We start from the raw sequence: 12960 nt of genomic DNA on the forward strand, positions 1-12960 counted from the left end.
TGTGAGTACGGAATTATTTGACCGCCTCAAGGGAGCAACAGTTTTCACAAAGCTTGATTTAAGAGGGGCTTGATTTAAGAGGGGCATACAATCTCGTGAGGATTAAGGAGGGCAACGAGTGGAAAACTGCGTTTAATACCAGAACAGGCCATTATGAGTACCTCGTAATGCCTTTTGGCCTTTGTAACGCCCCGGCAGTTTTCCAGGAATTTATTAACGATGTCTTCCAAGATTTGTTGCAGTTGTGTGGTGGTTTATCTCGATGATGTCCTCATATTTTCCAAGTCCCTGGTGAGCCACCACACAGATGTCTGTTGTCTGCTTCAGAAATTAAGAGGGAACAATCTCTATTGTAAACTGGAGAAGTGCGAGTTCCATCGTGTACAGGTTAAATTCCTGGGTTATGTCATTTCCATTGCTGGTTTTTCGATGGACTCAGAGAAACTTTCAGCAGTTCTACAGTGGCCCCGCCCCGTGGGTTTACGTCCTCTGCAGCGTTTCCTGGGCTTTGTCAACTATTATTGGAAGTTTATTCGTAGCTTCTCGTCTCTGGTCAAGCCCCTGACTGATATGACCAGAGAGGACGGTAACCCACAGAGTTGGTCTCCGGAGACCATTAAGGTCTTTGAGACTCTCAAGGCTGCCTTTGTTTCTGCTCCTGTGTTGGCACATCCTGATCCTACGTTACCTTTTATCCTTGAGGTTGATGCTTCTGAGACTGGCGTTGGCACCCTTCTGTTTCAACGTACTACCTCTGAGAGCGCTATGCATCCTTGTGGCTACTTTTCCAAGAAATTGTCACCTGCGGAGTACAATTACGAGATTGATGACAGAGAGCTGTTGGCGCTCATTTTAGCCCTGAAAGAATAGAGACTTCTTCTCAAAGGTACCACTGTTCTCATTCTTACTGACCATAAGAATCTCACATTCTTGTCTAAAGCTAAATGCCTCTCTCCCAGAAGGGCGCGATGGGCTCTTTTCTTAAGTTTCAATTACAATGTCTCATTCCTACCCGGTACTAAGAATGTAAGGGCTGACGCCTCGTCATGACAATTTTCCTCCACTTCCAAGTTGGAGTCGGTTCCGGTTCCTGTGATTACTCCTGATCGTATTCTGGCTACGGTTTGCACCAGTCTCACTTCTCCTTTTGGGTGACATAATTCTTGCTGCTCAAGTCCATGCTCCTCCTGAGAAACCTTGTGACCGCTGCTTTGTCCCAGAGAGTCTCTGTACTGCTGTGCTCCAGACTTACCATTGTCCCAAGGCTGCTGGCCACCCTGGGAGGAATCATTTCTTTTGGGCCATTTCCCAAGAATTCTGGTGGCCTAGTCTTTGTGCTGATGTAACTGCCATTGTAGCTGCCTGTTCCGTGTGTGCTCAGAGTAAGACTCCACGACACCTTCCAGTGGGCCTCCTACAACCCATACCCAATGAAGAGAGGCACTGGACCCACCTGTCTATGGATTTTATTGTGGAGTTGCCCAACTCCCAGGGCAACACAGTTATCCTTATGGTGGTCCTCCAAGGGGGAGGGGTCGTTGAGGGGGTACCTTCAGGGCTGGGCACAGCTGTCGAATATTGCCAGCTCCTATCTCCACAGTTACTCAGCTGTTGATATCCTGCTCGTCAGTCCTGCCTACTTAAGCCATCCAGTCCAGAGGAGCTCTGCCTTCGCCTTGGTCACATCACAGAAACTATCTCCTGCAATCCTGTTCAAGACTTGCTTTGCTGACATCCCTTCTGGTTCCAGATCCTGCTTGCTGTTCCACTACATTGATAGCTGACTTCTGGCTTGGTTTACTATCCGTTCCGGTTACTGAACTTTGGCTATGTTTTGACTACGTATGTTCTTTTTATTTTTATTATTAAACCAGTGTGATTTAACTGTACTTCTGTCTCGGCCTGATTTCATGGTTTCTGACACACTGTGAAACACTTTTTGAAAGATAAATGCATTTATCTGCACTTATGCAGATAAATGCATAAGTGCATTTTATATACAGCTATATAGATCAGACCAAAATGAAGGACAAATGAGGAGGAAAGAGGGACAGAGAGACTTTGTTCCAAATCAGGGACAGTCCCTCAAAATCAGGAACAGTTGAGAGCTATGACTAAGCCCTGTCAGTTGGCACTGCTGTGTCACACATTTTACAGAGCCTGCCTTCTGAACTACAGATGTGCTGCAAGGAGGAATTTCAGGAGGTGGAGCCAGTATAGGAATTGTTGTTTTGAAGGCAGCGAGGTACCATGGGATATGTAGTTCTCTAAAACTTTAAGTAACCGGCAGAGGAGAACCTGCAAAGCATGCAGAGAATCCAGGAAGTTGTGGAAAGTGATGGCCAGCAGAAAGGCAGAACTCACAACACAAAAGCAGATTATATTGGATTGTCAAAAATAAGAATTGTTTCTATTGCTATTACAATGCTGATGTTATAAAGTGAAAGTGTATACTATATGACTACAGAGCTCCTTCAAGGTGGAAACAAGCCTCCAGTCATCATGGTTTTATGAGACACATGCCTCCAAGTCAACACATTATCTCTCAGTATTCACTGACCTTTTCTTTTGTCCTCTTCCATTATCCAGGTGACTTGGTTTGGGTTGAATTTAGCAGAAAGCACTAATCTGGCGATTGACTTTCAGGTATGATCCACACATCCCCTGGTACCCCAGGCAGATTGTGAGACTGATTGTTTCTCCCAGGAGAAGTTGTTCTTGGGTCTCAGGGACATGACAAACTTATTTTCCAATGATTTTGTCTCGATCTCTCTTCCAGTACACATTTTTTGTGCCCCCACCTCTTTCTGCTGCTCACAATGGCCCCACTGACCTCTTTTTTAAAAAACAATGTTGTCCCCCGGGACTAAACCAAATGACCAAATAAAAATAGTTGGGCCCCTAGGAAATTTTGTCAAAATGTGCTAGTTTGCACAGCTTATTACGACAGAACTACAAAGCAAAGCGATCCCTAATATCAGCCCTCCTTTCTATCGTTTCCATTTTCTCCCATCTTCTTCTGGAGTCTTTTGACCTCCTGATTGGCAGGGTACAGCTGATGTAAATACCACACATGGGCACAGGAGTAACATTTCTCCTCTTGCTCAATATCTCGCTGCTCTACAGACCACAAGTTCTGCTGTCCTCTGATCATCCTGCTTTTGTCCTGTTCACTGCCTTTTTGTTCCGACTCCTGCTGCCCATCAGGATTCTATTAGGCTGTGTTTCCTCCAGCTGTGCGGGGAGCTGCTCGCGATACGTACAGCCATTCTATGTTCTGACCATCTCAAGGCACTCTTTGCTATGAGGATATGAATCATTCATGGCTCTATCAGTGGGAGGCATTACAGAGAGCTGAAGGAATATATACGGTTAAGCACCTTGGATCCTAGGCCCAGGCTGTATACAACTGTTTGGCTTCTCTTCAAGGATCAGAGGAGTGACATGCTGACGTCATCGCGTAGCGGTCCTGAGAGGACGGGTGTTCGTGAGCCGGCCGGCTTTTTTATACAATGCATCGTTTTAAAGCTTTCTATGTAAGTGTAATTCTTTATTAAAACTACTAGTACTTTACCTGATTTATTCTATGGAGAGCCTTTTTTATTTCTGGGTACACGTGTCTGATGCATGCATATGAGCGTTGGAGAAATCGAGGTATACTGGTTCCTGGTGTATATCCTGTTTGCAACATTCAAGTACTCCCCTGTGAGCTGACATTCCCACATTTCCAGGATAAAGGCCCTGGCTAGGTTGATAGCCGCAAGCACATATTGCTTGCCTTCTGGTAAGCACGCACTTTGTGTGGTGGAGGTGCACACGTTTGTTGTAGTGTCATGTGAGATTTTTTCACTTATTTTAACTATCAAGTTATATTTTATACGGTTTGTTGGACTGGTTATGTTCAACACTATGACTTTTTATGTTTTTTAAGCGTTTTCATTATTTCACTTATGCAGTATTGTTAGCGCAGCTCCTTTTTTTTTACATTTTGATATTTGAGGTGTGTATTCTACCTAGAGCCTGCAGCTTTTTTGTCACTGTGAGTAGCGCGTTTTTTTTTTTATATATACCATTTTATCTATAATTAAAATTTTATCTTGTGCTGATTTATTTCCTTATGTACACTGAAAGTATATTTTAAAGAATCCTCCATTGAGAAAGACAGAGGTCTCCCATTGCTGATCCAAAGGCTTTAGAAGGAAGTAGTGATAAGTAAACAGGCAAAGTTCGGTTTGCAGGAATTTCTGTGAATCCATGAAAAAATCTACTAAACCTCACCAGACCAAATGGAAAGGGGGACTTTTTCCTGGCCAACCTAGCAGGCTGCATGCCTGGATAAGGGTCTGGTATGATTTTTTTTTTTTTAGGGCAATCTATGCTATTTATTATATAAAGGGACAGTACAAGTTACTATAAAAAATGTGTACTGTTGCAAATGACTGCTTCCCCGTCCTGCTGGAGTGTAAACAAAGGTGTTGGGGATCCTAGGTGACATAAATGAACAAATATTTGGTCAGTGGCATTATCCAGGATTTCTGCCACTGTATTTACATTTCAGTGGTGCTGGAGAGCTGTCATTTGCGATGGAAGTAGTGGGGGGCATAATTGTCAGGTGCCGCTTATTGTGATTGTCATGGATCTACATTGGTGGATGACATGATTGAAATTGGATTTACAGGGGATATTGTCTATGTATTATTTTTTGGTAAATAAAGGTCTTTTTTTACAGTGTGGATGTTATTTACTTTTTTTGTAAATGAGTAACAACTCCTTATTCATTCACCTCAGTGGGGGGTCATATGTCTAGGGGCCCACTGTATTCTAAAGGGGGCTTTCAGATTCTGATCAATTTCCTCCCCACTTGAGGATCTTGCTCCTTTCAACTGTTGCCTATTTCTAACCTTCAAAAGACACTGAAAGGACACACATTTCCAATGGATTCATTGGTCATAACAGCACTAGAGCATTTTTTCGCAGAGCAGATGTAGGCAAGTCTCTTTGCTCTAGCTCATTTCTTTCTTGGTCAGGTTTTAAGCACCCCCCATCCTTGTATTTAGACTCAATAACCTACAGTAAATGTTATATGTTGCAGTTTAACAGTCCTTAAAATGATTGTAAAATCTCGTCTTTTTTTTTTTTTTGTAGAAAAAAAACAAACCTGGTATACTTGCCTGCTCTGTGTAGCCCAGATCCTCCTCTTCTCGGGTGCCTTTTCTGTGCTCCTGGCCCCTCCGTCCTGTTGAGTGCCCCCACAGCAAGCAGCTTGCTATGGGGGCACCCGAGCCAAGTCACAGCTCCGTATGTCTATTCAGACACGGAGTTGTGGTTTGGACCCCCTCTCTTCTGATTGGCTAACTGACATTGATTGACAGCAGCCAATGGCGCCTCTGCTGTGTCTCCGTCTATCAAAATGGAGATACCCAGACGGCCGAAACACTCGTGGACATCGCTGGACCAAGATGGGGCTCAGGTAAGTATTAGGGGGGCCAAGGGGGCTACTGCATACAGAAGACTTAACTTAATGCATAGAATGCATTAAGCTAAAAAAAGTCTGACTTTACAATCCCTTTAAATATGGTGGTAGCAGTCGGTTGCGTTTTTGAAGACTAGGTATACTTTCTGCAATAACAGAAAAGTGTCCTCATAACATCCTGTAAACTGAACTGAGAGCTCAAAAAAATTATCAGCTTTCTCAGCTATCTAGCATGAATTACAAAGCAATGCCCCTCAGTTTAATGGAGAGGTATTTGTGGTACAAATCAGGAAAGCAGCCTAGTTTCTCCATAAATACAGTGAGTAGTCACCCTAGGAAATGAAGTATGCTATTTGCAGGGTGGCCAGGTGAAACTGAAGGTAAAAGGCCTGAAAAAAATAATTTCATCACTCCATTTAATGACTGGTAACAGTAATATATTACATATTTTGGGGGCTGGGGGGGGGTAGATTTACTGTACTTGCTTAGTACGTTCATTCAAAAGTCAATATCAGTTTTTTGCCATAAACGAATAAAACACACCACGGTTTTGTATTTGATAAACATTTTATCATTATGAGCAGCAACATTTTATTAAAATTTCATCTTTTGTTTTTCTTCAATAATAATCATTACCATGTTTGGTGATGTTAGCAAAAGTAAATACTTTTCACAAAAACTTCTGTCTTCTATAGCTGGGAAACAAATACATTATATTTGCAAACAACACACATGTACAGACATCATTTCTAAGAACATTAGCAAAATTAGGATTAGGAAACATTACACTAACTGTTGTAAGCAATGTATAATCTATATTGCTATGTGTTAACCCTGGTAATAAGGGTTTATGTGCCCTGTTTGGAAAATGGATTATGTTTAAAACTGAACAGCTATTTGCTAATTGCTACTAACCTATTTTTTTTTAAATTTTATGTATATGTATATAATTGTGCTCTGTCATGATTAGTGGAAAAGGTGAAACCCCCTGAGTGATTCGTTCGATATTCTCATTGGGTGTACGAGGCTTAAATTCAAATGGTTGTTGGGAACATATCTCAGGACTTATAACTACATGGGCAACTTGGTTATATGATTGCCCTACACAAATACACATTTACTTAAGAAAAATATTATAACATTTTCACAGACCTGAATATCTGGGCTTCCCACGAACTAGGATACAAAATAATTCTGAATTCTTGGTGTATTGTTGTAGGATAAAACTACATTGCCTTCTCCCTACCCAGACATTACTTAGTAACGTTCCTGTATATCATGATGCAATGCTTTACCCCACTTCACCAACCTTTAGACCTAATACAGTTTATTTCTGGTACATTAATGCAATTTTAGTGTTCCTAGCACAAGCTCAAACGAATAAAAATATTTTTGGTGGAATAAGGCTACATTTAAATAGAATCCTAATTTTCCAGTGCAGGATACAAATCCAAGCGTGATTACCACCCAATCGATGAGGTAAAAGCACTGGCTACTCCACTGCTTTTCACTCCTACACATTAGGACACTTTTGCATTGTCTCCTTGAAGCCTTTACAGAAGAAGTTTTAATTTCGGATGTCATTTTACATAATTGTTATTTTTAGAAAAGCTGCAGTTGTATACTAATAAATCGATTAAAACTTTGCAGTTGAAAGGTTCCGGTGTTTTTTGCAGAGGTTTTTATGCTCTTAATGTAACACAAAAATGTTATATTTTAGCTGCCATGAAAGTTTTCCGCAAATGTATATGTATAGCCAGGGCTTTTTTTCTCAGAGAATAGGTGCAGGAAATCCCTCTTTCGAGTCACCCACTTGTCTCTGACCCCTCCTCACCTCTAAGCACCGTTCCGTGATTCCACCCCCTCTCCACCTCCCAGTACCGCCCCTTTTAGAGAATACAGAACCAAGTATCATTTTGTGGTGCTAAATAATTTGTATGGAATATGTTACTAACAACAGAAAAGACAGTAAAATAGATTCCCTGTAGCTAGCAACAATGGACTCCCAGCAACAATAGATCCACCCCAGCAACATTAGAGACTCAACAGCCAGCAATAATAAACCCCTCCCTCAACAGTAGATCCCTCCCAGTTATGATTGACCTCCCAGCAACAATAGACCCCCCCCCCCCCCCCTGCAAAAATAGATCCCCTGCAGCAACAATTGATTCACCAGCAGCCAGCATCAATAGAACCTCCAGCACATGCCAAACACCCCTTGCCATTACATACATCCAGTGCTAGAGGTGCCGGAACTGCATTCCCCCACGTTCCAGCTGAAAAAAAGCCCTGTGTATAGCAGTGCTCTTTGCAGAATGTGTATGGGGTCATAGCCAGTAATACACTGTATAACATTGATTTGCATTCCTCACACTGGGACTACAGTTCACAAAGTGCATACAAGAGTTTTAGACGGTCTATGCTGTATATACTGCATTTTCATGTATATGCAAAAAGGTTCTGTGAATACCAATGGGGAAGAAAGGCTTGCATTTTCTTGTTTTTTGTCATATTTCTGTTGAGCACACATCCATTTGTACAAACCGGTATAAATGCATTATTGTGTTGCATGGAACACTGTGCAACCACTGTACCATGCTCTTATCCCACCTTGGACAACACAAGTGTCAGAACACCCTATATGGCCAAAAGTTTCCCTACTCCTAACCATCACATCCATTTGAACTTGATGGGCATTTATATGGAGTGCCCATGTGGTCCTTGTGGCTATAACAGTCTCCCCTATTCACGAAAGGCTGTCTACAAGATTTTGGAGGCAATTTGTGCCCATTCAGCCATGAGAGCATTTGAGAGGTTAGGTACTTATGTTGTATCATAAAACCTTTCTTGAAGTTGGTGTTACAAATCATCTGAAAGGTGTTCAAATAAGGATGAGGTCATAGTTTTGTGCAGGCCACTTGATTTCCACATGAAACTCATCAAACCATGTCTTTATGGACCATGGCACAGGGACATAGCCATGATGTAACAGAAAAGGGTCTTCCCTAAACTGTTGCCACAAATTTGGAAGTGCACCATTGTCTAAAATATTTAGGGAGCAATTAATTGAAACGTGAGCAGACTGAATCTGGAGCAGCTGTGCATGGCTACCAATCAACTTCTGTATTCAGCTTGTTCAATTAAGCTTTGAAAATGAAAGATAGAAGCTGACTGCTGTACCATTAACAGTACCAGGTATGGGTGTCCACGTACTTTTAACCATATATGTAGGTGTGATATTCATATGTCTACAAACTTTTGGCAATATAATATACCATTAGAGAATACAAAAAAATCCATTGGTGTATCCTATGTGTCACATGGTAGTCATCACTATATTCTGTTGTCAGCATGCAGCATTATTATATTTCTTTTCATAGAGATAAAAACAACTGTCCTAGGAATATCCAGACCTAAGTTATGGAGAATAAACTAGTACTGAGTGATTGCCGCTATCTAGAACAGCAATGGAGCCATCCTCTATCACTGTAATTGCTACTGGGTATGAAAGGCCACTGGCAACAACATGCTTTAAGGCATTGCCTTCCTCCACTTTGCTCAAGCAAATGACACATCTGTTATTTACATCTGCTACTAAAATATTTCCTTCTTGATCGAAGGCCACTCCAGATGTGTGCACATCTAAGGGCAGAAAAAGGCTTAAACTAAAACTATCAATTTGCTTTAGGAGCTTCATCTTATTATTAAAAATCTTAATTCGAGTACTGGAAGAATTTTTGTTGTCTTTTGCCAGGTGTTCAACCACAATAACTGATCCATTTGCTTGGCAGATGGCAATTTCCTTGGGCTGGCTTAAATAAGAACATATGTTACCAGTCTTCTTAATGTCACCTTGGCTGAAGTCGGCAGCTACCAAAACAAGACTGCCGGCAATAGGGTCAGAAATGATGACTTCATTTTCACCATTTATGGCTAAGCCCCAAGGCAAGAGGAAAGGCTTTTTAACAATCAAATTACATTTTCCAGCTTGAGTGTACACCTTTAGTGAACGATCACCTGCATCGGTCACTGCAACAAATCCATCCAATGTGACTGCCACACTGACTGCATACACTAGGCCATTTTCAGAACTGGCTTTCTCTCCCATTTCCTGAATTAATTTTCCTTTTGTTGTGAATCTTGAAAGCCTTTTTTTACCATCGTGCGCCACAAGCAAACAGCTGGTGCTGGAACAGAAAGCGGTACCAGTAGGGTTGAAAAGCACCCCCCAACCACCAAAAGATGCACTCAGTTTAAAACTTGCAGAATTCAGTTTTGCTACTTGATTACTTTTCCAATCTGTGAGTCGTCTTTCTGGGGGATCAGGAACCATACGCCCTATGATCTCCAAGAGGTGTAGGACAGGAAGGCAAACACTTGTCTCAGACTTCCTGCAACCTTTGCGGCAGAAAGGACATTCTAGCTTTGAGTTTCCAGGGTTGCAGAGGGAAGAGACACAATCCTGACACATGATGTGACCACAAGGAAGATTCCTAGGCCTATTTCTTTGCTGATGACTGTATTTTTCAAAACAAACCTTGCATTCAAGTAAGTTAATTTCGGTTTCATCCAAAAAATCCTTCATAGTCCTGATTTCTTTCTGAGATGGGGATGACATTGCTTGTAGCTGTAATCCTTACAATAAGACCAAAAGCTGATCACGCTGCAGCAAATCACATGACCAGGTGGTCTGAAATAGTCAGCACAACCATTATAACACAATGAGAAAGCACTTTCAATGTCTTGTCATACCATGCCACCTATTGGTCTGAAATATATGCACAGTTTTTGGAAAAGGAAAGATGTCTTTTCTATTAATTTTTTCAAGGGCATTTGGTTTTAGAGACATACACCAAAATCATGCAAAATCAGAAAAAATAGCTTAATCTGCAAAATAAAGTAAGTGCAGCTATATATCTTCTTGAGAGATATACAAGTAGAATATATAGAATATCAATAAACACAAAAGGGCCTATAAAAATTTGCTTTGCGAATGTCTCAAGATTTCTACAAGCATAACAAATAATACCTGTAATGCTTGTAAAATGCATGTAATAGTTTCCTTGTTGCCTTTTGCTGGGCGAATGTAACATTCAGTAACATTTGTTCCTAAGATAAAAATAGCTATAATACAAATATAATGTACTGTCTATACAGAATCCTGTGCAAAATGGCCAAACAAGCCTCTAGCTGCAGTGTGAAGCGAAACATTTAGCAGTGGTATTATTATATTAATTCAATAATACTACTATTTATTATATTAATAATGCCACTGCTAAATGTTTCGCTTCACACTGCACTCTCCATAATTTGCTAGTCAAATGTTCTTACATTTACCAGTGGTATTATTACCACTGCTAATTGTGATGCTTCATTCTGATCTGTAGGTAGCTGGGGGAACCTCATCCAAAAAAACACAAAACTATAAAACAATATATAATCAGTGCAATATTAAAGAAACTCTGTGCAAACTAATTTTCATTGACCTTTTAATTAGGCTTATTGTGATTGCTGCCAACACCTATCAAAGTGTGTCCACATGTGACTCTAAAACCAAAATCAGTATAACATAACCTGTGTAGCGCAACCAATATAAAATACAATCAATAACATAATCCAAAAAAGTTCCAATTATGTGTGAGAATTCCATCATTGGGCAACTCTAAGCAATAATTCAAAATTATTTTTTAAAAGTTTATATAATCCAGTGACTTCAGTGACCACCACCTCTAGCTGGAATGTCTGCTGGCCTCCAAATAATGACCCCACTACAGATTCCCAGAGCAGAGAGCACTATGCTTTCCCCTTATTATTTTATGACCACACATAATTGATCGAGATCTCAAGAGGAAGTCAGCATGATTCAGGGACGTCCTGTGGAGGAGTACCCCTGTGGCATCCTGAGAGACATTCTAACAGGTGACATGGCTTCTTCCTCACAACCCTGGCATGGTAGTTGTGGGGGGCTGCGGGTGGATTGCTTATTGGACTCTGGAAGCCACCTATAAAAATAATACATAGTAGCCCTACTCATTCACAAAAATAAATCTTTTAACTAAAAAAGGCCCATGATATAAATCCTTTGACATCACAGAATCCCAGTGGGATGGAAGGTAGATTTTCTTGCTTTGTGCAAGGTGGGAATAACCAAGTCAGAGTTACTCCTATTTTTCAGGACCTTGGCTTCAACAGCCATGCCTTTAAAACTTATGACTGAGAAGTAGAGTGTAACAGGGGGCCTTGCACCAGTAGATTGGGCCTGCTTGGAAAAGGCCAAGGCTCACCTACCAGGAATCTGAGTATGTCTGTATACTAGGTCCTTCTTGGCCCATTCTGTGTGATGGGGATCACCAGAACTCTTTCTACCTCTATCTTGTGCAGCAGTTAGACGAGAATCTTTATCAGAGTGAAGGCATATATTAGCCTGAAAAGAGTCCAAGGAATCACCATAGGATCTACTATGAAGGCCAGAGGATCCCTGGACCTGGCTACAAATCTGTTCAGTTTATTGAACCTGGGAACAGGATGTCCACATCTGGTTTCCTCCAGCTTTGACAGAGAGTCTAAGATCTTGCGTTGCAAAGGCCATTGTCCAGGGCCAGGTGTTGGCGGTTTAAGCAGTCCACCTGCCAATTGTTCATTCCAGGCTTGTGGACAGCAGAGAGAGCTAGAGAATGTGAATTACTGCCCAGGAAAGGATTAGATTTGTTTCTCTTAGGACTGATCAACTTTTGGTGCCCCCTTGATTGTTTTTGTAGGCCACTGCCATGGCACTCTCTGACTGCACCCTGACTGGATCACCTTGCAGAAGAGGGGGACCAGTATTGTAGAGTTAATTTTATGGCTTTCAGTTCCAGAATGTTGATAGGGTATCCTCCTGCACAGTTAGGGTGTTGTAAACTCCCCTCAGTCACCTAGGACAGTTTAGAGAATGGATCTGTTTGCTCCATGATTTTAGAGTGTTTAGCTAAAGTGGAGTGAAATTGGGCCAAAGGAACTGCTAAAGGAGGCTATCATTAGTCCCAGAACCCTCAAACAGAAACAAACTGAGGGGTACCTTTTGGATCCGAGGATGTGAGACCTTAAAGAGGCAATATTTTTTGAGGAAGGAACATTTTGACTTGGGATGTTTCCAAGATTAGACCATGCTAATCCAGAAAGCATGAGGGCTGAATGGTAGATTTCCACACAGGCAGCAGTAGGAGCTATTGGCTGTCAGTCAAAACCTGTGAGGAGGGTTTGGACACACAGAGCCCGGCAAGGGAGATCACCCGCACGGGTGCCCTCTCAGCACACAACTTGCTGAGGGGGCTTTTAGGAAGGAGAGGAGTGGACAGTGCCGCTAGGGACCCCTGAAAAGAAGATAAGACACCACTTTGTGCAATTTCCTTGAACCAAGCAGATAAATACAGTTTAATATGTTTTTTTTATTTTAGGGGAAAAAAGACTTTAGTATCACTTTAATTAACCAGCTGAAGGTTTGAAAG

General features: G+C 41.4%; 1 protein-coding gene across 1 annotated transcript; it reads right to left on the reverse strand.

The window, feature by feature from the left end:
- Positions 1-6059: 6059 nt before the first annotated feature.
- Positions 6060-10372, reverse strand: NHLRC1 (NHL repeat containing E3 ubiquitin protein ligase 1). Its single transcript, XM_073631122.1, has one exon. It carries the CDS (start codon positions 10089-10091, stop codon positions 8892-8894), a length of 1200 nt encoding a protein of 399 aa, XP_073487223.1. The 5' UTR covers positions 10092-10372; the 3' UTR covers positions 6060-8891.
- Between the last annotated feature and the right edge of the window lie 2588 nt (positions 10373-12960).

The sequence above is a fragment of the Aquarana catesbeiana genome, linkage group LG05 (assembly GCF_042186555.1).
Source record: "Aquarana catesbeiana isolate 2022-GZ linkage group LG05, ASM4218655v1, whole genome shotgun sequence".
Taxonomy (NCBI): Eukaryota; Metazoa; Chordata; class Amphibia; order Anura; family Ranidae; genus Aquarana; species Aquarana catesbeiana.

Coding starts and splice junctions, on each gene's coding strand:
- NHLRC1 (XM_073631122.1), bottom strand. CDS start 10,091: ATGTCATCCCCATCTCAGAAAGAAATCAGGACTATGAAGGATTTTTTG.